We start from the raw sequence: 26,977 nt of genomic DNA, 5'->3' as shown, positions 1-26,977 counted from the left end.
TTCTTACGTACATTTGACGTAGAAATTATTTCATACTACACATTTATAAACAAAGTTTTAAGTTTTCACTTCTTTCGGTGCGGCGCATGCTTACAATGAGCTTAACGGGACACAGCGTAACGGAACAATGAGCGTAACGGGACACAGCGTAACGGAACCATGAAAGTAACGGGACACAGCGTAACGGAAAAATGTGCGTAACGTGACTCTTTTTTGTGCGTGCAGCCGGCGTTCGTCGATTTATTAGACGTTGTCACGTCAAAAAAAATCTGCGTGCATATTTATCACGTTCTGCATTATTTAAAAGAATTTTGCGTTAGATTTCGTGTCAGACTTGATGTAAGTTTTTGGACATACGCCATTGCTAAGAACTTTTTCTGTTGAAGAAAAAACTAAAAACTAAAAAATAAAGAAAGAAAGAAATAGTCGCACCTGTGTTTCCTTACCATGTGCGTCTCTGCCTGAGGACGGGAGCAGATAGCCGTTCCCGAAACGTCGCTTGTTTCTGTTTTGGTAAAACTGTTGTGTTCGTTTTGTCGTGTTTTTGTCTAGTTTCAACTGTTGTGCTGAATTATTTTGGGTTCAATATTTTTGTGTTGTCATCATTTGTGGTTTTTTTTTTATCGTTCTATTCTGTTTTGGAAAACTATTGTGTTTGTTTCGTCTTTTCGTTTTGTCGTGTTTTTGTTTCGTTCCAACCGTTGTGCTGAATTTTTTTGGGCTCAATATTTCTGTGTCGTCATCATTTGTGGGTTGGTTTTATTCGTTCTCTTATTACATTTTTCTTTGTTTTTCTTTGTTTGTTGACCATATTCCTGTTACGGAATATTTTGTGGTGTTTATATCCTTGTTGACAACAGCAATTTTTTGCTTAATTTTGTGTTTTTGTAATTTTTTGGGTATTTTTTTTATTTATTTTTTAGTTTTTAATTTTTTCTTCAACAGAAAAAGTTCAAAGCAATGGCGTATGTCCAAAAACTTACATCAAGTCATGCAGTTCCATTGCACAAATCTTTCAAAGATAATTTCGTGTCAGAGTTTCGTATTATAAGTATTTTTGCAACATGATAACACAAGAGGTTAGATGTCACACAATTCTGGAGTCCTGAAATACAATTAAATTTTTTTTATATAATATAGAAATGAGTGAAAAGCAATAAGCAGTATGGTTTGTATATTTTCTTAAGTAAGTCTGACATCAGAAAGTTCATTTCAAGTAATCAGCTACACTACTTCATGCGCGGACACGTGAAGTCTCCAGGCCTGGAGGCTAGTCGCACTGGAGCTTCGGACAGCACTCGGGGTACGGCAGGGAGTTGTTGCTCACCAGGGTGCAGCCCCCTGGCACCGCCATCTTGCCGCATCTGGAAAACATCACACGTGATGCAAGTCGAGTGAAGAATGGATTGTAACAGTACGCATATCGTCTCTACGGTTCACAAATCCTTAACTAACAGAAGACAAATAAAAAACAAACTCATTAGTTTGAGGCCGAGCCCCATCAGAGTTCCAACTCCCACTGCAAGCATCAACTATTGTTACCTCCCACAAGGTGAACACATGCCCAGATGGGGCCTGACCTGCATATTAACTTCAAACAAAGGGATAAAACATATGCTGAAAGTGTGAGGTTGCAGAACATTGACCAAACACATAAAATTAGTTCCAAAATTTATTCCTACCCGCTAACATGATAGGTAAGCTTCTTCATGTCCTTAAATGTGTGTGTGTAGAATCTTAAATTAACGTCTCGTGACCGTACACGGTCACTAGTTCCAAACTGACTACTCATTGTAACAATACAATGTAAATAAAAGAAATTATATATAACTGCGAAAATAAAATGCATATAAATAATTGTTTACATTAATTTTTGATTATATAGCACTAGTCCAACTCGTCGTTATGAAGCTGGTACGGTCTATTCTTCACAGTTTGTTCGTATGCACGATTATCATGAAGCAAGGAAGGACGACTCTGGCAAATGAACGGTGTTTGGTTTCTGTACTCCGCCAGTTCTTCACTCTGATTGTTAGAAGTTTAAACCATTTTATAAAAGGGTGATATAATTAAAAATTGATTCCATGTACACACTGTGCATTAACAGCTATAAGCGATAAAGATGTACAATATTTTTTGAAATAGTACAAATGGATATATTAATTGGTTGTGTAAAATTACTAAGAAATTTGGTAAAATGAACTGACAATTGTGGTTAATTCACACATTTACTCATATATAAATACATATATTACGGAGTGAAAATAAATCCAAAGCTATGGCATATTTACCAAATAATTTGTAATAAAGGTTTTACACTTTTGCTAGTATTTTTACTTGGGCACAGGAGTAAAAACGATGTGCAGGTGTAAAATTACTCTAACATCGGTGAAAAACTTTCTGCCTTATACATTTTGTGTAAAATAACACAAATTTTTTATATTGTATTAAAACCCGGTAAAACCTTGGTATCCATTTAATTCTAAATATTAACAATTTTGAAGCAATATAAAAACACACGAATGAGTACTTGTTGTAATAAATTACTTATGATTTTTTTTTACAAATCTAAACTAAATATAAAAACAATAATCTAATAAGTTAGGATATACGTTTTTTTTGTTTTCCACAATTGTTTTTAGATATTTGGAATTCAGAGGTTTCCTTGGATGTGAATCGTATTCTATCCATGTCATTTTTCGATTCAGAGGCTTGGAGAAAACATATAAAACATAATAATGAAAACGTAAGGCTAAAAAGTAAAAAAAAATGAAAAGAGTTGAAATTATCAGGTTCTATAACTGCCATATGATATTAAGATCTAAAGTGCTTTAAAGGTACTTTAAAGTAATTTACAAACTTTCGCTTTCTCTGTCTACTAATTTATCTCAGCATCTTAGCTTTGTCTGGATTACAACATGCATAATCAGGGTTGTTGGAAACATCTCAGCCCTCGTTTCTCAGCTCGGATAATGCCCGCTGGATCGATGACAAACGTCAATAAAACTACCACTTTCCCATCAAGGAAACAAGGGTTGGGAAGATATCTCTATCTACAGGCGGAACCCGACCCAGCAACTATAGATTGGGGAATCGTAGGTTAGATCCCATTTCATATATATATATATATATACAGTTTTGGTAAAAACTTCGTTAAAGCACCCTTCGTTTGAGATTCTCATCAAAGATTTATTATTGCTCAAGGAAAAAAAATGTAATATGTGTCGACCGAAATAAGTTCTCAAAAATATATAGAAAAAAAATATACAGAAACTGGTTTGTATGGTGATAATATATTTTGACACTGTGTTTCGTTGCATTTTAAAATAAGAATAAAAATGTCAGCCTTGACATTCCTAACTTTGTAAAGAAATAAACGACAGCGCACATCTTTCACTAGTGCTACCGGCTCCGCGCTGGCTAGTTAGCTTAATGAAAAGTTATGCGACTAGAAACCATACAATAAAGCGTAACTTAGTCTTTAAATAAATTATGTATTAGTAAGGTATAAGATTACTTTTAAGATATTTAATACCATATTATGACCACCATTATTTTGTACAAGTTAACTATAGAGATATGGATTAAAACTTACGTTAGAATGTTTTAAATTAAGTACTAAATATATATATATATATATATATATATATATTACATATTAAAATTGACCAAGACCCTAACTCATTTTTAATGTTTAATTTTAAGTATTTATTATTCAAAGTGCTGTTTACACTGCTGCCTCTTTTATTCTACATTAAAGGGGGAAATTATTTGGGGGATGTATTTTTCACGAAAAGATTTCGAGACCAGCTGTTTGTTAAAAATAAAATGTAATATCGTCTGTGTTTCTTGTTTGGTCGAGTTTCTTTCAGGTACTGTCGGCACATGAATCACAACAATATTTTCTTTTTGAAGTGAAAGTTCTTTGCTGAGAGGGCTAAAATTTTCGAGCGTTACGAAAATTCAAATCGCATGAGGGGAATAGTTAGGTGCTTGGTGGGGGAACTGGTAGAAGAGGAGAGAGTGCGTTAGCGGCGATACCACTTAAACGCATGCACTAATGGTCAAATGGAAAGACGGCAAAAAAAAGGGGGGATAGGTGCATAGCATAGATTACTATATATACTAGTTGTAATGGCCAGAAGGGGAGACTGCAGGGGAGAGGTAGAAAAGACACAGCAGTGATGCTACGGGATTTTCGTATCGCTGCTTGTGTTTGTCTACTCCTTATTTTTCGTAACGGATAATGATTGACGCTAACATATTTCTTTTTTTTTATTTAAATAGTCTACAATTTATTTCTTGGTGTGTAAAATAGTCATTGATTTGTGCATTTAACTTAACAAATATCATTTTTTTATGTGAATAGTGTAATTGAAAATGTAAAAATTACTTATAGACTTATGAAGCTAGCTTTATAAGTGTAATTTATTTTTGTTTTGTGAACACTGCGATTTTAAATACAAACAGACTTAATGGACTAGAGAAATATACTTTGTAAGTTTAACCTATGTTTGATTGAAATGTTTTATTTTTTTTCCTTAAATTTATTGCGCTGGAGATCGTGATTAATATCATGCTTAAAATTAGTATAAAGACGGAAGCAGATAAGAGGTATTATCAAAGACAACGTGGGAATAAACTGCCAGAATAGGCGTCAAAATGTGCCAGTGAAGGATGCGAGATTTCAGGACGCGGAAAAAGGCATTTATTTTTAAATTTGAGATCAAAACGGCATCCTTACTATTCTAAACGATCTCTTGTTCTATAAACAGTACTAATAATTAGAGACCGGAAAAATTCGCGGGTTCAATGTGACCTCCAGGATAGACTCCAATATCCTCTACACGCTCGGGCAAATGCCAACTGTTCATTGGCTGCTGACTTGCGAGTCGTCTCGACTGGGTGGCCTGTGATTCGACAAATCTATTGAGTGAGGGTCTCTAATTGGCCCTCAGTCCTCCAGATTAACAGTGACCAATGTCAGAAGCAGCACTAAGGTATAATTATTTGAATTTTAGCATAACACGAAATGAACCCGCAAATTTTTCAGGTCTCTAATAATAATTTATCCCTGTCCATACCTAATAAACAAGAAGTTTCACTTATATCGTGCGTGGACAGAAACGGCTGGTGCTGACATACCGTGTTGCGATCTATTGAGCGTTCAGTATTTTTTTTGTTACAAAAAGTACCTCACCCCAAGACATGGCAGGCCTATGTTTGTCTTACCCGGCTAAGGTGATACGATATGTTCCATCTTGGTTCTTGTGACAAGATCCTCGTTGGCATCCAGGCTCTGTCCACTCGGAGTCCACGTCATGAGGCTGGTTCTCGTACACGCACTTCCCCGGGTGATCTGTGACAGCAATCGTCAGTTTTGTAGTCACAGCAAATATTAGTAGAGGCCTGCAAAGTTCGCGTCAATTTAAGGCAACCTTGAACATAAAATAAGTCAGTGTCTTCTGTGTTCATTGGCTGCTGTTTCTGTCAGGATTATGTATGATTTCAACGTTGCGATTAGTTTCTTGTCGTACAGGACTTGTCTAACTATTGTATGCATGCTCGAATAAGATCTTCAAGTGTGTTTTGGTATTCACTCTAATCTTGATATATGTAGTTATGTGAGGTAGAATTTACTGTGAACAGTAGTTGAATGTACACTTTTCACGACACCAAACCACACAATTTACTGTGAAAACCTAACCAGAACCAAACCATAAATATGTAAATGCTGGTAAGATAATTAAATGCTGGAAATAATTTTTTGATAATAATCTATAAATTCATTTTAAAAAACTGGTTTAAATCATACATGTGCTTCTTCGAAAAATATAAATGCGTCGTCGAAATATAAAAATGCAGTTTTCTTTAAGATAACCATTTGAACTCGGACCAAATACCAAATGCGATAACCTTTCACGAACAAAACAACATGCCATCTGCTTGTTGTTCAATGATTGGTGAAAATAGCTGGTTAATAATGTGAATTAGATATAATTTATTTGCTCCACGGCTTGCACAATATCCCCCACATTTCCTTTACAACACAGAGAGTAAGTTTTACCGTCGTCTAATAATTGCTGTTAATTTTTATTTCCATCCTCTGTGGTTGACCTCACGTTACAACTTACTAGGGTCCTCGCTCATCAGCATCTGCGCCAACTGACACTCATACTGCTGAAGTATCATAAGTGCCGAAAATGTCACAACCACGACGACGCTCAGCAGAGACATCTTGGAGTTTTTGAAGCTGATATCTGAAACAGACGAAATGTAGCACCATCACACAGAAGTAAATTTCGGGTCATTTTAACTGTTGAAAATATTTCCCACCTACTAGGTGGCAGCACAAACAAAATCCAATGTTAATACAACACAAAATAAAATTCAATGTATTAACTTCTAGTAATGCTATAAAAAACTTAAACATATCTTTTTGGTTAAATAAGTTCAAAATATGTTAATGTCAGAATTTTTGGACATAGAATAAAATAAAAAATAAATAAATTGTGACATGTACGTACTAAATGTTAAGTTTAATGTACTATGACTTTGAATTTTGCACCTTCTTGTATTTAGGTTGGTAGGAAACCTTTTTCTTTGTTGTTAGTGGCATTCCCTCAAGGGTATGCAAAGCCGTTGGGGATAATCAAGCATGGCGTCGAAGGGGTCCACCGCGATTCGCGCTGCGTTTTGCAAACATGTTGACCTAGTTCATTTTTCCGTCCAGCCGTGTTATTTTTCGCGTGTTCGACGCTTCGCCAGTCAGAAGAGATGCCACCTTAACCATTTTATTGTTTAATTCTCTGGGTATGGAACCCTAAATGAGCTTCTTAAACGATATCTTGGCCGCAAGAGGTGCTCGGATGTGGCGTTGCAGTAATGCCCAACAAGTTCTCATTATTTAAAAGTATGTAAAATTTTTTGATTCAGTTTATGTGCTTCGCAAAAATTAAAAGACAAATTGCGACACCGCAAGACAACAGCTAGTGCTGACTACAGAAGTGGTAACTGAAGTGTGAAAGAGTTTTTGTATCTTTTTGGTGTTCGCTGTGAGTACAAAAGAGAGCAAATCAAAAATTTGTGAAAACTGGGCATTTGTATACCTCACGATGCAATAGTGCTATCGATGACGTTATCGACATGTCGTTGATATCATTACCAAATACGTTTATTTATTTTATTTAATTTCGGGTATCGTATTATATACTGAAGTACTACATGTTCTAGTGCAGAACGCGATACCGATCATGTATTACTTACGATATCAGTAGATGTATATAGTTCATCCTGGGGCAGGGGAGGGGGAGGGGGATCGGGGATCCGATCCAGCCACCTTAACGCTTCGCTTCATCAGCCATGTTGGATTATGTCACTTTCTTCGACCATACACACACGAAAAAATGTCCCGTTATGTTCATCAGCCATGTACGCACGAAAAAGTGTCCCGTTACGTTCATCAGCCATGCACGCACGAAAAAGTATCCCGTTACGTTCATCACCCATGTTGGATTACGTCACTTCCGCCGGCCATACACGCACGAAAAAGTGTCCCGTTATGTTCATCAGCCATGTACGCACGAAAAAATGTCCCGTTACGTAACGAACGAACGGAGGAGGACGGACAGACCAGCTCGCCAGGACGTCTCGCTCTGAAAAGTATTAGGCGGTAATAAACAGCCAGGAGGTAACGAATATAAGCCTACTTCTACACGTGTTATGAACGCCGGATACATACGGCCAGGCAACCATGTGTTTTGGCGCGCTCTACTTCCACGCCGCGCAACGGCACCGGCAAGTTTTTATTACTACCTCCTCTCAAGTTCTGATCTCCTAATACTTCACAGCAGAGAAGCGCTGTTGGTCGGAGCCTGTAGGTACTTCCTTCGCACACCTAACCTAACCTAACCTAACCTAACCTAACCTAAACTAACCTCACCTAACCTAATCCATATGCTAATCTATGCTAACCTAACCTAACCTAACCTAACCTAACCTAAACTAAACTAAACTAACCTCACCTAACCTAATCCATATGCTAATCTATGCTAACCTAGCCTAACCTAACCTAACCTAACCTAACCTAACCTAACCTAAACTAACCTAACCTAATCCATATGCTAATCTATGCTATGCTAACCTAACCTAACCTAACCTAACCTAACCTAATCCATATGCTAATCTATGCTAACCTAACCTAACCTAAACTAAACTAAACTAAACTAAACTAACCTAACCCATATGCTAATCTATGCTAACCTAACCTAACCTAAACTAAACTAAACTAAACTAAACTAAACTAAACCTAACCTAACCTAACCTAACCTACCCAAACCTAACCTAACCTAACCTAACCTAACCTAATCCATATGCTAATCTATGCTAACCTAACCTAACCTAACCTAACCTAATCCATATGCTAATCTATGCTAACCTAGCCTAACCTAACCTAATCCATATGCTAATCTATGCTAACCTAACCTAATCCATGCCAATCTATGCTAATCCATGTCAATCTATGCCAATCCGTATGCCAATCTATGCTAATTCGTATACCAATCTATGCTAACCTGTATGCCAATCTATGCTAATCCGTATGCCAATCTATGCTAATTTATATGTTAATCCATGCTAATCCATTTGCCATTTTGTATTTCTAGTAATTTCCACCAACTTCGAATCGTGACGTCACCGTTGCACTTTTCGTCACGGCCGCCATCTTGGATTCGAATTTTTTTTTCGAACTTCAACTTTTCGAAATTTGATGTAAACATCAGCCGCCATCTTTTGCCTTCCTTAATACATACCTAAGACGTCACATTTGAAATTAAAATTATTATACAGCCACCATCTTTAATTCCAGCACAGACTACCAGATGGCGCTAAATTCAAAAATTAGTTGCCATAGGCGAAGCCATCTTGGTCCTCAAGTTGGTTGGTAGATGTCGCTAGTATCGCGCGCCAAATTCAAAAATTAGTTGCCAGAGGCGCCGCCATCTTTAATTCTTAAAGTTACTGCCGGAGCGCGCCACCGTCGCCATCTTTAATTCTTAAATTTACTGCCGGATGTCGCCAAGTCGGTAGCCTGTATTCACCAAGTTCTCTGTTGCCGCCATCTTTAATTCATAAAGTCGCTACCAGATGGCGCCACTGTCGGCCATCTTTAGTTCAAGGCATTGTCGCCGGATGATGACAAGTTTGAATTTAAAAAACCTACAAGTGTTATGCAATGTGTAACCAGTCGAGACAAGTCGAGATAAGTTTGGAACATGAAGCCATATTCTAAACTACGTTTAATATATATATGTATGCATTTATATGTTTAGGTTTGATGATAGAGTAATGCAAGGGAATGGCTTTTCATTTATATTTGCGACAAACAAACCATCCATCCGATTACATTATTCCAAGTAACCATATTGGATGATGACATCACCGTTGCAATTTCCGTTACGGCCGACATCTTTAAATATATTATCCGAGTTTAATGAAAATTTTTTTTTTAAATTTATAAAAAAAAAAAACTTTTACGACACTGAGCTCGGAGTCCTCGGCTCGAATCTGGTGAGGGCAAAAAAAATGGCGACCGATCCTTCCCTCGTGGTGGCTGCAGGCAGACTGACCCCCACCACTTTTTTTTCAAAGTATATATAATGTCATCTAGTATGATGCCATGTCCGCCATCTTGTCTTCGATGCTGGAAGCCATCATCATTGTATCGTCAGCGAGAGTACGCTGGTGCCATGTTAGTTTAGTTCTTATCCACTAGAGTGCAGTAATCATTTATTACTGTGACACCAGACATCTTGAAATTTGGCCGCCATCTAGAAAAACCGTAATTATTTAGTTAGGAATTCAGGAAAAAATCCAAAATTCATCAAAATAATCACTCATTAACTTACATATTGATTCGATCCGCTCCAGTCCTTGGTTCGATACTATATCGATGCAATAAAGTTTAATTTTATGAAAAAAAAAATAATAATTTCAAGAAACCATGTTCAACATTCTTAAAGAGAAATAAATCCTCTACTACCATCATCCTATCAGACATCAAGACCAACATCTTTGGAATATTCGTAATAATTAACCTAGAAATTCAGGAAAAAGTTAAAAATTCATTAAATAAATTTGCAAACAATATACTGATTAATTAGGTCGACTAAGGTCCTTGGCACGATCCTGGACGAAGCTAAAATATAATTTAATTTAAATACCAGAAAAGTGTAAGGTTCGAGAAGTAAAACACCACAAAGTCTTTTACAAACATAATATTTATTACACAATTTCTATCCTACTACAGGATTACTTGCGAAAGCCAGCAATCTTATAAACATTTAGCCCTGCATAGACGTGCAACGACTACTTCTTAGCTCCAACAGCTCCAAATGCTCCAACAGCTCCAACAGCTCCAAATGATCCAACTGCCTTTTCTTTCAACAGCTCCAATGATATTGGGCTACAATGGTACGAGTCTAAGAGACTACGATGCTACAAGGCTACGAGTTTAAAAGGATCTAGCTGGTTCCGAGTTAAACATGACTGTGAGACTGCATGACTAAAAGACCGCATTGCTACGAAACTACATGTCTATGAAGCTACATGGATACAAGTCTACTCGGCTCCAACACGCAATCTACACACAGTACACACAGGAAACTGAACGTACACACAGTACACACAGGAAACGGAACGTACACACAGTACACACAGGAAACTGAACGTACACACAGTACACACAGGAAACGGAACGTACACACAGTACACACAGGAAACGGAACGTACACAAAGTACACACAGGAAACAAAACGTACACACAGTACACTCAGGAAACGGAACGTACACAAAGTACACACAGGAAACAGAACGTACACACAGTACACACAGGAAACTGAACGTACACACAGTACAAACAGGAAACGGAACGTACACACAGTACACACAGGAAATGGAACGTATACACAGTACACACAGGAAACGGAACGTACACACAGTACACACAGGAAACGGAACGTACACACAGTACACACAGGAATCGGAACGTACACACAGTACACATAGGAAACGGAACGTACACACAGTACACACAGGAAACGGAACGTACACAAAGTACACACAGGAAACAAAACGTACACACAGTACACACAGGAAACGGAACGTACACAAAGTACACACAGGAAACAGAACGTACACACAGTACACACAGGAAACTGAACGTACACACAGTACAAACAGGAAACGGAACGTACACACAGTACACACAGGAAATGGAACGTATACACAGTACACACAGGAAACGGAACGTACACACAGTACACACAGGAAACGGAACGTACACACAGTACACACAGGAATCGGAACGTACACACAGTACACATAGGAAACGGAACGTACACACAGTACACACAGGAAACGGAACGTACATACATTATACACAGGAAACGGAACGTACACACAGTACACACAGGAAACGGAACGTACACACAGTACACACAGGAAACGGAACGTACACACAGTACACACAGGAAACGGAATGATCATACATACAGTAGCGGAAACACACAGGCTTAGTTGGAAATCGGAATACAAGAAATAAAAATATTAAATTTTTACTTTCAATATTTAATTACTTCTCAACATTACCCAAATACAAGTAAAAGAAGCCATTATTGTATGTAGCCAGCTCTCCTCAGTTCTTTGATTATGAAGGATATTTCTTTGATGCACGAATAGTTTCCTGCACAAAGCGAGCCATGTAGAAGTCTTAGCCGGTCAACCAATATGTTTGGATCTATCCATGACGTGTAATCAATCTCTTCTACCACCATCTTACTTGCTTGTTTATTATAAATTCTTTTATAATCACAATCGTCCCAGTGATCATAATAAGCATTATCAGATTTATTTATTATAACACGACGTTTCCATCGTTTCGGTCTCAGGACATCGCCACATTCTTCGATCTTGTCAGCTCTAGGTGCTTCATCACAGTCTATGCCTTTGTCAACAGCATCAGAGTCACTGTAACAATCACTGTAGAAGACATCCTCTTCACCCAGATTACCGTATGAATTCGCTATCGATGATGTCGAAGTGTCTTTATCGTCTTCATGCTTCCTTTCTAGGAGTCCATCATTTTTACAAAGAATGGAGGATCTACTGAATATAGGCTTGAATGTATTCTCACTTTTCACGGTGTTGATACTTACATTAGTTTCAGTCTTCCCGAAGCCATTAGCATCCTTCAATTTATGTTCTTCCTCACGATCGGGTGAGCTAATACCATCACGCTCAGGACAAGGAAAATTATTGTCGTAATGCAGATCACTCTTCTTTAGTCTAGTGGATTCATCGGTGTCCTCTATGCCGTAAGTAGTCTTGACTTTACATGTTCTACCATGTCTTTTTAAGCTGTCAATTCGTGTTAACAACCTGCTACAACGATTACAGCTTAACATGTTGCGTAGTGGGTTTCTAGCACAATCATTCTTCTCATGACGTCTAGCATTCCTTCTCATGACAAAATCCTTGCCACAGTATCTACAGTGGCTTCCTTCCGATTCAGCTGCAGATAACAAACCATGATCCATGGTAGCTTCTGTGACTAATGTTAGATACAAACTGTCAGTTTTCTCCAATTGGAACCATTTCTTAAATAGAATTTTTTAAATATTTCATCAGCGAGAGTTAAGTTATCTAATGCAAAGCAAATTGATGCAAGTAGTTCTGGCTGTCATCAAAAGATGTCGCCACGTGTTGCTTGCAGGTAAATAATATCTATTTCATTAATGCGGGATGCGGAATGCTCACTATCGATCGCAAAGGAAGGTTAGTTTCGCTAGACTCCAAGGAGAAGGAAGTTCGACCTTCCTGTTAGTGCTTCTTAGATTTCTCATAGATTATTATTATTCGACTGAGAAATGATTTTTTTAAATATCCACCTGATAAAAATATTACAAGTGATGATTCAGTGGCAGAAGTTCACTAATTAAATGCAACCTTGAATAAAAATTACATGCCTCATTAAGTAAAAAAATCCTTCATGCAGAGATCAATTCCTCATCAGTAACCAGAAGCACTCGGAGAAAACCATCAGATGTCTAGTCAGGAATAATCAAAAGCACCCCGAGAAAACCATCAAAATATTGTCAAGTATAATCAGGAGCACACGGAGAAAACCACAATAATATTGTCAAGAATAATCGGAAGCACACGGAGAAAACTATCAAAATATTGACAATAATAATCAGGAGCACACGAAGAAAACCACCATAATATTGACAAGAACGAACAGGAGCACCCGGAGAAAACTACCATAATATTGACAAGAATAATAAGGAGCACACGGAGAAATCCACCATAATATTGTCAAGAATAAACGGGAGCACACTGAGAAAACCACCATAATATTGACAAGGATAATCGGAAGCACACGGAGAAAACCGCCACAAGTTTTGTTTGATATCATAAAATTACAACAAAAAAAATATTAAAAAATTAAAAATATAAACGAATAAAATTCAAAATCTGATTCTGGCTTGTACTAGAACTCTAACTTTGCACATCAAAGAGAAGTTCACAAGCTAGCAGAATCAGATTTTGAATTTTATTCGTTTATATTTTTAATTTTTTAATATTTTTTTTGTTGTAATTTTATGATATCAAACAAAACTTGTGGCGGTTTTCTCCGTGTGCTTCCGATTATCCTTGTCAATATTATGGTGGTTTTCTCAGTGTGCTCCCGTTTATTCTTGACAATATTATGGTGGATTTCTCCGTGTGCTCCTTATTATTCTTGTCAATATTATGGTAGTTTTCTCCGGGTGCTCCTGTTCGTTCTTGTCAATATTATGGTGGTTTTCTTCGTGTGCTCCTGATTATTATTGTCAATATTTTGATAGTTTTCTCCGTGTGCTTCCGATTATTCTTGACAATATTATTGTGGTTTTCTCCGTGTGCTCCTGATTATACTTGACAATATTTTGATGGTTTTCTCGGGGTGCTTTTGATTATTCCTGACTAGACATCTGATGGTTTTCTCCGAGTGCTTCTGGTTACTGATGAGGAATTGATCTCTGCATGAAGGATTTTTTTACTTAATGAGGCATGTAATTTTTATTCAAGGTTGCATTTAATTAGTGAACTTCTGCCACTGAATCATCACTTGTAATATTTTTATCAGGTGGATATTTAAAAAAATCATTTCTCAGTCGAATAATAATAATCTATGAGAAATCTAAGAAGCACTAACAGGAAGGTCGAACTTCCTTCTCCTTGGAGTCTAGCGAAACTAACCTTCCTTTGCGATCGATAGTGAGCATTCCGCATCCCGCATTAATGAAATAGATATTATTTACCTGCAAGCAACACGTGGCGACATCTTTTGATGACAGCCAGAACTACTTGCATCAATTTGCTTTGCATTAGACAACTTAACTCTCGCTGATGAAATATTTAAAAAATTCTATTTAAGAAATGGTTCCAATTGGAGAAAACTGACAGTTTGTATCTAACATTAGTCACAGAAGCTACCATGGATCATGGTTTGTTATCTGCAGCTGAATCGGAAGGAAGCCACTGTAGATACTGTGGCAAGGATTTTGTCATGAGAAGGAATGCTAGACGTCATGAGAAGAATGATTGTGCTAGAAACCCACTACGCAACATGTTAAGCTGTAATCGTTGTAGCAGGTTGTTAACACGAATTGACAGCTTAAAAAGACATGGTAGAACATGTAAAGTCAAGACTACTTACGGCATAGAGGACACCGATGAATCCACTAGACTAAAGAAGAGTGATCTGCATTACGACAATAATTTTCCTTGTCCTGAGCGTGATGGTATTAGCTCACCCGATCGTGAGGAAGAACATAAATTGAAGGATGCTAATGGCTTCGGGAAGACTGAAACTAATGTAAGTATCAACACCGTGAAAAGTGAGAATACATTCAAGCCTATATTCAGTAGATCCTCCATTCTTTGTAAAAATGATGGACTCCTAGAAAGGAAGCATGAAGACGATAAAGACACTTCGACATCATCGATAGCGAATTCATACGGTAATCTGGGTGAAGAGGATGTCTTCTACAGTGATTGTTACAGTGACTCTGATGCTGTTGACAAAGGCATAGACTGTGATGAAGCACCTAGAGCTGACAAGATCGAAGAATGTGGCGATGTCCTGAGACCGAAACGATGGAAACGTCGTGTTATAATAAATAAATCTGATAATGCTTATTATGATCACTGGGACGATTGTGATTATAAAAGAATTTATAATAAACAAGCAAGTAAGATGGTGGTAGAAGAGATTGATTACACGTCATGGATAGATCCAAACATATTGGTTGACCGGCTAAGACTTCTACATGGCTCGCTTTGTGCAGGAAACTATTCGTGCATCAAAGAAATATCCTTCATAATCAAAGAACTGAGGAGAGCTGGCTACATACAATAATGGCTTCTTTTACTTGTATTTGGGTAATGTTGAGAAGTAATTAAATATTGAAAGTAAAAATTTAATATTTTTATTTCTTGTATTCCGATTTCCAACTAAGCCTGTGTGTTTCCGCTACTGTATGTATGATCATTCCGTTTCCTGTGTGTACTGTGTGTACGTTCCGTTTCCTGTGTGTACTGTGTGTACGTTCCGTTTCCTGTGTGTACTGTGTGTACGTTCCGTTTCCTGTGTATAATGTATGTACGTTCCGTTTCCTGTGTGTACTGTGTGTACGTTCCGTTTCCTATGTGTACTGTGTGTACGTTCCGATTCCTGTGTGTACTGTGTGTACGTTCCGTTTCCTGTGTGTACTGTGTGTACGTTCCGTTTCCTGTGTGTACTGTGTATACGTTCCATTTCCTGTGTGTACTGTGTGTACGTTCCGTTTCCTGTTTGTACTGTGTGTACGTTCAGTTTCCTGTGTGTACTGTGTGTACGTTCTGTTTCCTGTGTGTACTTTGTGTACGTTCCGTTTCCTGTGTGTACTGTGTGTACGTTTTGTTTCCTGTGTGTACTTTGTGTACGTTCCGTTTCCTGTGTGTACTGTGTGTACGTTCCGTTTCCTATGTGTACTGTGTGTACGTTCCGATTCCTGTGTGTACTGTGTGTACGTTCCGTTTCCTGTGTGTACTGTGTGTACGTTCCGTTTCCTGTGTGTACTGTGTATACGTTCCATTTCCTGTGTGTACTGTGTGTACATTCCGTTTCCTGTTTGTACTGTGTGTACGTTCAGTTTCCTGTGTGTACTGTGTGTACGTTCTGTTTCCTGTGTGTACTTTGTGTACGTTCCGTTTCCTGAGTGTACTGTGTGTACGTTTTGTTTCCTGTGTGTACTTTGTGTACGTTCCGTTTCCTGTGTGTACTGTGTGTACGTTCCGTTTCCTGTGTGTACTGTGTGTACGTTCAGTTTCCTGTGTGTACTGTGTGTACGTTCCGTTTCCTGTGTGTACTGTGTGTACGTTCAGTTTCCTGTGTGTACTGTGTGTAGATTGCGTGTTGGAGCCGAGTAGACTTGTATCCATGTAGCTTCATAGACATGTAGTTTCGTAGCAATGCGGTCTTTTAGTCATGCAGTCTCACAGTCATGTTTAACTCGGAACCAGCTAGATCCTTTTAAACTCGTAGCCTTGTAGCATCGTAGTCTCTTAGACTCGTACCATTGTAGCCCAATATCATTGGAGCTGTTGAAAGAAAAGGCAGTTGGATCATTTGGAGCTGTTGGAGCTGTTGGAGCATTTGGAGCTGTTGGAGCTAAGAAGTAGTCGTTGCACGTCTATGCAGGGCTAAATGTTTATAAGATTGCTGGCTTTCGCAAGTAATCCTGTAGTAGGATAGAAATTGTGTAATAAATATTATGTTTGTAAAAGACTTTGTGGTGTTTTATTTCTCGAACCTTACACTTTTCTGGTATTTAAATTAAATTATATTTTAGCTTAGTCCAGGATCGTGCCAAGGACCTTAGTCGACCTAATTAATCAGTATATTGTTTGCAAATTTATTTAATGAATTTTTAACTTTTTCCTGAATTTCTAGGTTAATTATTACGAATATTCCAAAGATGTTGGTCTTGATGTCTGATAGGATGATGGTAGTAGAGGATTTATTTCTCTTTAAGAATGTTGAACATGGTTTCTTGAAATTATTATTTTTTTTTTCATAAAATTAAACTTTATTGCATCGATATAGTATCGAACCAAGGACTGGAGCGGATCGAATCAATATGTAAGTTAATGAGTGATTATTTTGATGAATTTTGGATTTTTTCCTGAATTCCTAACTAAATAATTACGGTTTTTCTAGATGGCGGCCAAATTTCAAGATGTCTGGTGTCACAGTAATAAATGATTACTGCACTCTAGTGGATAAGAACTAAACTAACATGGCACCAGCGTACTCTCGCTGACGATACAATGATGATGGCTTCCAGCATCGAAGACAAGATGGCGGACATGGCATCATACTAGATGACATTATATATACTTTGAAAAAAAAGTGGTGGGGGTCAGTCTGCCTGCAGCCACCACGAGGGAAGGATCGGTCGCCATTTTTTTTGCCCTCACCAGATTCGAGCCGAGGACTCCGAGCTCAGTGTCGTAAAAGTTTTTTTTTTTTATAAATTTAAAAAAAAAATTTTCATTAAACTCGGATAATATATTTAAAGATGTCGGCCGTAACGGAAATTGCAACGGTGATGTCATCATCCAATATGGTTACTTGGAATAATGTAATCGGATGGATGGTTTGTTTGTCGCAAATATAAATGAAAAGCCATTCCCTTGCATTACTCTATCATCAAACCTAAACATATAAATGCATACATATATATATTAAACGTAGTTTAGAATATGGCTTCATGTTCCAAACTTATCTCGACTTGTCTCGACTGGTTACACATTGCATAACACTTGTAGGTTTTTTAAATTCAAACTTGTCATCATCCGGCGACAATGCCTTGAACTAAAGATGGCCGACAGTGGCGCCATCTGGTAGCGACTTTATGAATTAAAGATGGCGGCAACAGAGAACTTGGTGAATACAGGCTACCGACTTGGCGACATCCGGCAGTAAATTTAAGAATTAAAGATGGCGACGGTGGCGCGCTCCGGCAGTAACTTTAAGAATTAAAGATGGCGGCGCCTCTGGCAACTAATTTTTGAATTTGGCGCGCGATACTAGCGACATCTACCAACCAACTTGAGGACCAAGATGGCTTCGCCTATGGCAACTAATTTTTGAATTTAGCGCCATCTGGTAGTCTGTGCTGGAATTAAAGATGGTGGCTGTATAATAATTTTAATTTCAAATGTGACGTCTTAGGTATGTATTAAGGAAGGCAAAAGATGGCGGCTGATGTTTACATCAAATTTCGAAAAGTTGAAGTTCGAAAAAAAAATTCGAATCCAAGATGGCGGCCGTGACGAAAAGTGCAACGGTGACGTCACGATTCGAAGTTGGTGGAAATTACTAGAAATACAAAATGGCAAATGGATTAGCATGGATTAACATATAAATTAGCATAGATTGGCATACGGATTAGCATAGATTGGCATACAGGTTAGCATAGATTGGTATACGAATTAGCATAGATTGGCATACGGATTGGCATAGATTGACATGGATTAGCATAGATTGGCATGGATTAGGTTAGGTTAGCATAGATTAGCATATGGATTAGGTTAGGTTAGGCTAGGTTAGCATAGATTAGCATATGGATTAGGTTAGGTTAGGTTAGGTTAGGTTAGCATAGATTAGCATATGGATTAGGTTAGGTTAGGTTAGGTTAGGTTAGGTTTGGGTAGGTTAGGTTAGGTTAGGTTAGGTTTAGTTTAGTTTAGTTTAGTTTAGTTTAGTTTAGGTTAGGTTAGGTTAGCATAGATTAGCATATGGGTTAGGTTAGTTTAGTTTAGTTTAGTTTAGTTTAGGTTAGGTTAGGTTAGCATAGATTAGCATATGGATTAGGTTAGGTTAGGTTAGGTTAGGTTAGGTTAGCATAGCATAGATTAGCATATGGATTAGGTTAGGTTAGGTTAGTTTAGGTTAGGTTAGGTTAGGTTAGGTTAGGTTAGGTTAGGTTAGGCTAGGTTAGCATAGATTAGCATATGGATTAGGTTAGGTGAGGTTAGTTTAGTTTAGTTTAGGTTAGGTTAGGTTAGGTTAGGTTAGGTTAGCATAGATTAGCATATGGATTAGGTTAGGTGAGGTTAGTTTAGGTTAGGTTAGGTTAGGTTAGGTTAGGTTAGGTGTGCGAAGGAAGTACCTACAGGCTCCGACCAACAGCGCTTCTCTGCTGTGAAGTATTAGGAGATCAGAACTTGAGAGGAGGTAGTAATAAAAACTTGCCGGTGCCGTTGCGCGTCGTGGAAGTAGAGCGCGCCAAAACACATGGTTGCCTGGCCGTATGTATCCGGCGTTCATAACACGTGTAGAAGTAGGCTTATATTCGTTACCTCCTGGCTGTTTATTACCGCCTAATACTTTTCAGAGCGAGACGTCCTGGCGAGCTGGTCTGTCCGTCCTCCTCCGTTCGTTCGTTACGTAACGGGACATTTTTTCGTGCGTACATGGCTGATGAACATAACGGGACACTTTTTCGTGCGTGTATGGCCGGCGGAAGTGACGTAATCCAACATGGGTGATGAACGTAACGGGATACTTTTTCGTGCGTGCATGGCTGATGAACGTAACGGGACACTTTTTCGTGCGTACATGGCTGATGAACATAACGGGACACTTTTTCGTGTGTGTATGGTCGAAGGAAGTGACATAATCCAACATGGCTGATGAAGCGAAGCGTTAAGGTGGCTGGATCGGATCCCCGATCCCCCTCCCCCCTCCCCTGCCCCAGGATGAACTATATACATCTACTGATATCGTATTTTATACTAAGTACTATCCCTTTAAGTTTAGTTTATTTGGTGATACCATGTTTATATGGTTTAATTTTTTATTAATTTTTACTATGATTTAAACTCCTTGGTTATCATAACGTATATTTCAGATAAACAGCTTAAAATTACCTATAGTGTACTTAGTTTAGGCATATGCTCCAGACAGTAAGCAGCTGTTAAGTCCAATCTACCTACGAAATATTTCCCCGATTCAACTGGCTTCTCACAAGCCAGATTCTTCTCGTGCGCCACACACAAAATTAGAGAAGTAAACTCCGGTAAACAAGTATGACAAAACTATTTGAGATTAATGTGCATCATTATATTTTTTAACTAATTATACCTAGCTTATTTTAGTAGCTTGGCGTGAAATTAATAATTTAGTATGCTTGAAAAATTAAAAATAAAATTAAAAATAAAATATATAAATACGTAAAGTTAAATACCAAATACGTGCTTGCAATGGAGGAACGTTTTGTCAATTAACATGAAAGTTTTACAAAACGTTCCTCAATTGCAAGCACGTATTTAGTATTTAACTTTAACCTTCAATATTATACCTTCAATATAAATGTTGAAATAAGATAAATGAAGTTATTTTAGGTTTTGTGCAAAATGTGTTATCGACCAACCTCTTTATAACACTACTGTTTCCTGAATTATTTATACTGTGGCTATAAATATAGTTATTTTGGTTTATTTATTGCCTCCATTGAATAATGCCGTAATATTCAATAATTTTTAAGGGAATACGTGAGAGATACGTACCATGCGTTATGGTGTATGAAACATAACCAACGCGTAAACAGTCGAGGCACTGTTCATGTGTACTGCAAGAAATGATGTCACTCTTCCTTTCCTTCGTTACCGTGCAGTCTTACCTCTCCTTTCTAACAGGGGATCTTTAAACATCATAGTTGATGGCAATACTGACAGTTGGACGATGTTTCATGCAACTTTATCGTACGTCTGCAGTAGCGGACGCAGGGGGATCTATCTCCCCCCTCAAGTTATGAAAATATTGGCTATATATCAGAGAAGACAGTACGTTATTTTTAATGATGCAAGGTGAGCTGCTACAACACCTACAATTTCAACTGTAAGAAGCCACGTCGTTTACGGCTATTTCTGTTGGCCCGTATGTCGGCGTGTTTGTGCCAATATGAATGTAAGTTTTTTTTTTTTAAATATACGTATTCAAATTTTATTTATTTATTATATATTTCTAAATGCCTCCCCGAAAGAAATTCTTGTATCCGCTCTCGCGTACGTAGAGATCAAAATGATAGCATGGTTAGTCGAGAGAAAGCAAGTATTATTTAGGCAATCGTTTGTAGAATATAGGCAAAGAGAATTTGAATTACTCTATTTCGAGCGAAACACGAAATATATTTGTAATGTATTCACGTGCGAAAAGAATGCATGCTTTGTACTTTCCTAAACATCATATCGTAGCCCTTCAACTAAGGCAAGAAGGCCTTTTTGCACCGTTTCATATTTCAAAAAGTTATTCGTTCTGAATACTTTGCCAATATTCTTAAAGGACTGGCGCTGAATGTTGTTATAAAATTTCCAATAATGAAATTAACTGAATTGCATAGTCAGAGTATGAAGTCCCAGGGTTACATGCAGTATTGCCTAAAGACTGTACAACAGCTCACTTCTACTTCATACGCTTGTAGGTTTCGCCATTAGAGATTTAAATATTCTTTCCGAGCTAAAAATACGTAATAAACTCCGCGGTACTTACGAGCGATATCAGCTAGTGTGCAGACAATCTTTTCAGTAAAATACAGTACTCTATATACAAATATCGGAGAGTTCATACATTTCTGCGTAATCGGGGCGTTGTTGATATCTCAGGCCAATATATGGCAGAGCATATGCTCAGTTAGCTGCGTGTATTTAAAATTGAAGATCCCAACAGTATACCCTTGAAGACTGGCTCTTTGTAGTTTTTCATATGTTCGTTTTGTGAGATTAGAGGAAAATATGTATCATAATGATGTAAAAAATATCTAACAGTTAAATTATTGCATAGAAGAAGTTTTTTGTTTTTTACACGCTTTATATTAGCTTCACCTGTATGTTTGTATGTTTGTTTGTATGTTTGTAACCGACTCCTTTGGGTGCGATTTTGACGCACTTTAAACGGCCAGATTTCATTCAAACTTTGTAGATTTATCGAGGACCGATGATAATACACTAATTTGATAAGATTATCCATTATTCAATTTGCAAAATAAGATTTTTGTCAATTTATATAATTTCACAATGTTTAGTAGGCTTTGTTTATATCGCGCCAAAGACAAACCGAAAGAAAAGAGTTCGCACATTGTAAAGAAAACCATTTCGCTCATGTGCGAACTCTTTTCTTTCAGTTTGTCTTTGGCGCGATATAAACAAAGCCTACTAAATATTGTGACATTTAATTAAATGAAAAGTGACAGTGGGTTATGATTATTTTAAGTAAGCTTGTGAATCTATCAGAATTCCACAAAACACTTTTAAAAAATAACACACTTTAACGTGTGTAAAATATCTACATATATTGATTTCAGATTTTTTTTCCAATTTGGCGGTGATTGAAACAATAGTGTGCCAAACTTTGCCTCGTCGACGAAGGCGCGGGAATATTTACAAGCTTTTTTACACGCTTTATATTAGCTTCACCTGTCTGTTTGGTTGTATGTTTGTAACCGACTCCTTTGCACTCGATTTTGACCCACTTTAAACGGACAGATTTAATCTAAACTTCGTACTCTTATCGAGGACCGGTGACAATACACTAAATTAATAAGTTTATCTCATTATCCTGATTAGGATCGACAGGATTAAATAATTTACTCACCCAGCCTCTGTGTGAGAGCAAGTGAGAACCGTGCAGTCGGCGCATGCGTACCGTCTACCTACTTTCCAGCTCGAGCATTCGAGGTATTAGTATTATTACACTACAACCTTGACAGTTGGTTTGTTGGCCGAGCTGATTAAGGCGCGGGTCTTCGATGACGTCAATCTACGGATTCCCCGGTCGTGGATTCTGATCCTGTCCACGGCTGAAAATATAAATATTTTTTTTTTTTGTTTTCTTTTCAATAAATTTTGGGATTGGTGCCGTAAATCCAACTGTAATTCATCTGGGACTTCGCCAATCTTTCTATTCAAACTAAAAAGTGAAAAATAAATATAGTTTAAAAAAAACTAATAAACACGCTTTTAAAGCACATCGAACTAAAAAGTGAAAAATAATTTTTAAAATAAGCTTAAAACAATAATGAATGAAAAATACTAGTATTATTGTGAAAAAAGCGTGAGGCGCTTTGTTCCATATTATAATCGTACATCGAGCGCCGGATGGTAAAACAGCCGACATGTAATTGGAAGGCTCTGGGTTCGAATCCCAGTCCGGACTATCCGAATTTTTCTCACATATTCTATACACTCTCATTGAGAAGGTCCTTTCCTCATCCTTTCTCAATCCTTATCCTTCCCAAAATTCCTGTTACGTAAATGTGGAACGCTTCACGTAATAATTAATCCGTAACTCCCATCCTTTCCTGCTTCACAGCATTAATTTCGTACAGTATGTAAGACTGGTCGATATCACTTGTTCGTCAATAACCTTTTACCATTAAGTCTCACTGTATATAGTAATAATTGATAACGTTAAAATCTTTGAATGGCTTCTAAAATCGAGATTTAAGTATCAATACAGCTATACACATGAATAATTGGGAAAATAATTACAGTTACTTATAGTTATCACCGAATTAATAGTATATTAGAACCAATAACAGTTTTAAAATATTAAAAAACACACTTTTATAAATAAACCAAACTAAAAAGTAGAAAATAAATAATAGTTAAAAAAAAACTAAAAAAACTCGCTTTTATAGAAAATCCAACTAAAAAATAGAAAATAAATTTTAATAAATTTGAATTTAAAATAGTGTAAAATAAAAAAATGGTTTTTATTAAATAAAGCGTGGGGTGCTTTTTAAGATATTATCAAAATGATAATCCTTCTACTCATATCTGTCAATAAAATAATTATAACTATTGACACCATGCACCCCACGTTTTTTTTAAATAAAATACATTTTTTTATTTTACACTATTTTTTATTCAAATTTATTAAAATTTATTTTCTATTTTTTAGTTGGATTTTCTATAAAAGCGTGTTTTTTTTAGTTTTTTTAACTATTATTTTTTTCCCTTTGTGGGTTTATCATGTAACCATGCCACTTGTGTAGTTACTATCATGACATTTTGCCATAATCCCAGAGAAGGGACATATCAGAGCCCAGAGATTTCGTTAAATCCCAGATTCCATACGCCATGTTATATTAAAGCAAAGAAAAACGCAACAAGCCAAACAATGGTTCCTCTGCACTTGACGTATCACAACGTGTACTGTGCAATTGCCACATAACCTACATTCTTTTCCTCAGTAGTCCTTCATGAGTAGAGACCTGTAAAATTCGCGATTTCAAATCCCTAAAGGATATAATCCATGATCCTCTACGCACTCGTGCAAATTACATCTGCTGATTGGTTACCGACTCGTAACACCTGTTGACTGGAATGATCGTGATTCGCTAATTCTTCTGTTAAAGATTTTTCATTGGTCCAGAGTCCTTCAGATAAACTGTGGCCCAATCACTGAAGCTAAATAATGTCAAAAGTATTAGGACTCTATCCTATCGCGAAATGAATCCGCGAATTTTACAGGTCTCTACTCATGAGTAGAGACCTGAAAAATTCGCGGGTTCATTTAGTTTATGCTAAAATTCAAATATTTATACCTTAGTGCTGCTTCTGTCATTGGTTCATTGTTAAATCTGGAGGTCTGAGGGCCAATTAGAGATCCTCACTCATAGAAGTGTCGAATCACAGGCCACCCAGTCGAGACGACTCACAAGTCAACAGCCAATGAACAGTTGGCATTTGCCCGAGTGTGTAGAGGATATTGGAGTCTATCCCAGAGGTCATTGAACCCGCGAATTTTTCGGGTCCCTACTCACGAGGTATTTCCGCATCACGCACAACACAGTTTGGAATCAAAAGTGCAGCTGCCGAGCTCCCACACAGGAAGATATCGAGGAACAGACGCTCACTCACCTGCGCCAGACGGCCGCGAGTATCTGAGTGGTGGGTCGCGAGAGAGACGCGCGCCTTTAAGTAGTCTCCGGGGAGACTTGTTGCGCTTAGCGGCGGAGAGAGGGCGCCTCAGAGGTCACGGACGGAGGCGCCTCGACCTTGGACCAGCGCCGCGCCCGGCCACGACTCACAGTCGCCGCCGGCTGCTGGGACAGCACTCTGATACCTCTCCGCTGGCGACGCTGGGACTCCAGGATGACATCTCTCATCCCTATCCTGAAGACAGAGAAGCGCTGGAACCTCTATCCTGCCGACAATTAATAATAATAATAATTTATTTTCCCATTTTGACGTGACAACGTCTAATAAATCGATGAACGCCGGATGCACGCACGAAAAAGTGTCCCGTTACGCTCATTGTACGCTTGTTCCGCATCTATCTCTCTTCGACTCGATTGGAACAACCATCCATTTGACTTTTTCGAGGCACATTAAACTTGAAACACTCCCATTCGTTTCCTACTTTTCTTATCATCGTCCTATCCTTAACAGAATAAGTGAATAACACAGATTGGAAGAAGTTAAATAAAAAACATGTATAAAAGTTGACGCCGACCGCCAATGCTCCTCTATGTCGCATAGACCGCTATGCCACATCGTCTCGCAAAGGCGTGTGCACCGAACGCGCTCGTGCGCGCAGCTAAGTGTAGTTCGTGCGACGAGGCGAACGCCAGGCAACGAGTGCTACGTCGGCGGAAGGATCCGGCCGGGTGTGGCATATCCCTCCGCCGCACTACAACAAATTAATTTATGTATATTTTTCCACAGGTTTTTATTAAACATTATTTTTCATCAATTAATATTTCAGTCCTTTCAAATTCATGTTTCACTGTGCGCTTTGTCCCGAACCTGGCTGGTTCAGTTTCCCGCGAAATTCAAACGTTTCCGCGGGAGGCCTGGCGGGGGAGGGGGGTCGCGCGCGGCGACACAGTCAAGTGTCCTTCCGGGAGCTCGAGAGGCCGGCAGCCTGCGCGCAACGCGGAACCTTCAACTCTTGCTTTCACCGACATGTAGCTTTAATATTTTTAATCTTTCTTATTCGTTTACGTACAGTTCCGCGGTCGGCATGAATTTACCATGAGGTATTTCACTTAATCAAATCAGTGCTCCAAGATGAGTGTTCAACATATTACGTAAGTACTGTGGGGAATCTACGAGACTCTACGTCGGCGCTTCACGCCCCAACTTAGCTTACCGGCTAATTAGTTTCAGCCCGCACGGAGCAGCCAAAAGGAGACGCGTGCCACCAAAAGTACTAACAAATCAGTCCCTGAGACACATCTAGGAATCACGTAGAGTCGCCGGAGACACGGGCCTACGTGCCGATAGCCCAGTATAATAAGTATCGTGTAATAGTGAAGTGTTTTGTTCGTCAAGGTATAATTTGTCATGTTAGAGTTTATTTGGTAACCGCCGCATCGTGTGTAAAGTACGTCCTTCACGCGCATTAAAATCGTGAGCCTCCACTGAGGAAGTGGGCTGCGCGTGTGACTAGTCGATCTGGGAAAACCGTTACGGCCAGAACGGGCAGCACCATGTATAGGGCTGTGCCGTAATAAATTCATCAAATATCCTCCAGAAACTTTGTGTTCTTCTTCAGGCGTCCCGAGTGGCCATAACAGCTCGGGGGGCCCTACTGCGTTAACCCCTACCTTTAGCCACAAGGCCGAACCCTCCCTGAGATCTCGAACCCGAGAAAAAATCACGTAACAATAATAAGAGGTAGTGGGGACGGCGTCAAAGTTATAGTTAAAGTATCTCTTCGGCAAAGTAATAAACATATTTGAATTAATGAGTGCAAATAAAAGTAAATTTATCAATTAAATTGTAGATTTCATTTTACTCCTTCTTTGTATCCATACAAAAAAGTGATAATTAAATAAAAATGATTCAATTTTATTCATAAAAGTATGCAATCATTTCATCA

General features: G+C 38.1%; 1 protein-coding gene across 1 annotated transcript; it reads right to left on the bottom strand.

Moving 5' to 3' along the window:
- Nucleotides 1–1,157: 1,157 nt before the first annotated feature.
- Nucleotides 1,158–25,070, bottom strand: LOC134530231 (U-scoloptoxin(16)-Er13a-like). The gene is made up of 4 exons (XM_063364908.1): nt 25,012–25,070; nt 6,135–6,260; nt 5,233–5,359; nt 1,158–1,364 (listed from the first exon to the last, which is right to left on the bottom strand). Exons 2-4 carry the CDS (start codon nt 6,235–6,237, stop codon nt 1,271–1,273), a joined length of 324 nt encoding a protein of 107 aa, XP_063220978.1. The 5' UTR covers nt 6,238–6,260; nt 25,012–25,070; the 3' UTR covers nt 1,158–1,270.
- Nucleotides 25,071–26,977: the final 1,907 nt, after the last annotated feature.

Source organism: Bacillus rossius, chromosome 3 (genome assembly GCF_032445375.1).
Source record: "Bacillus rossius redtenbacheri isolate Brsri chromosome 3, Brsri_v3, whole genome shotgun sequence".
Classification (NCBI taxonomy): Eukaryota; Metazoa; Arthropoda; class Insecta; order Phasmatodea; family Bacillidae; genus Bacillus; species Bacillus rossius.
Note: the sequence above shows the minus strand (reverse complement) of the source record. Positions and strands in the feature narration are given on the sequence as shown.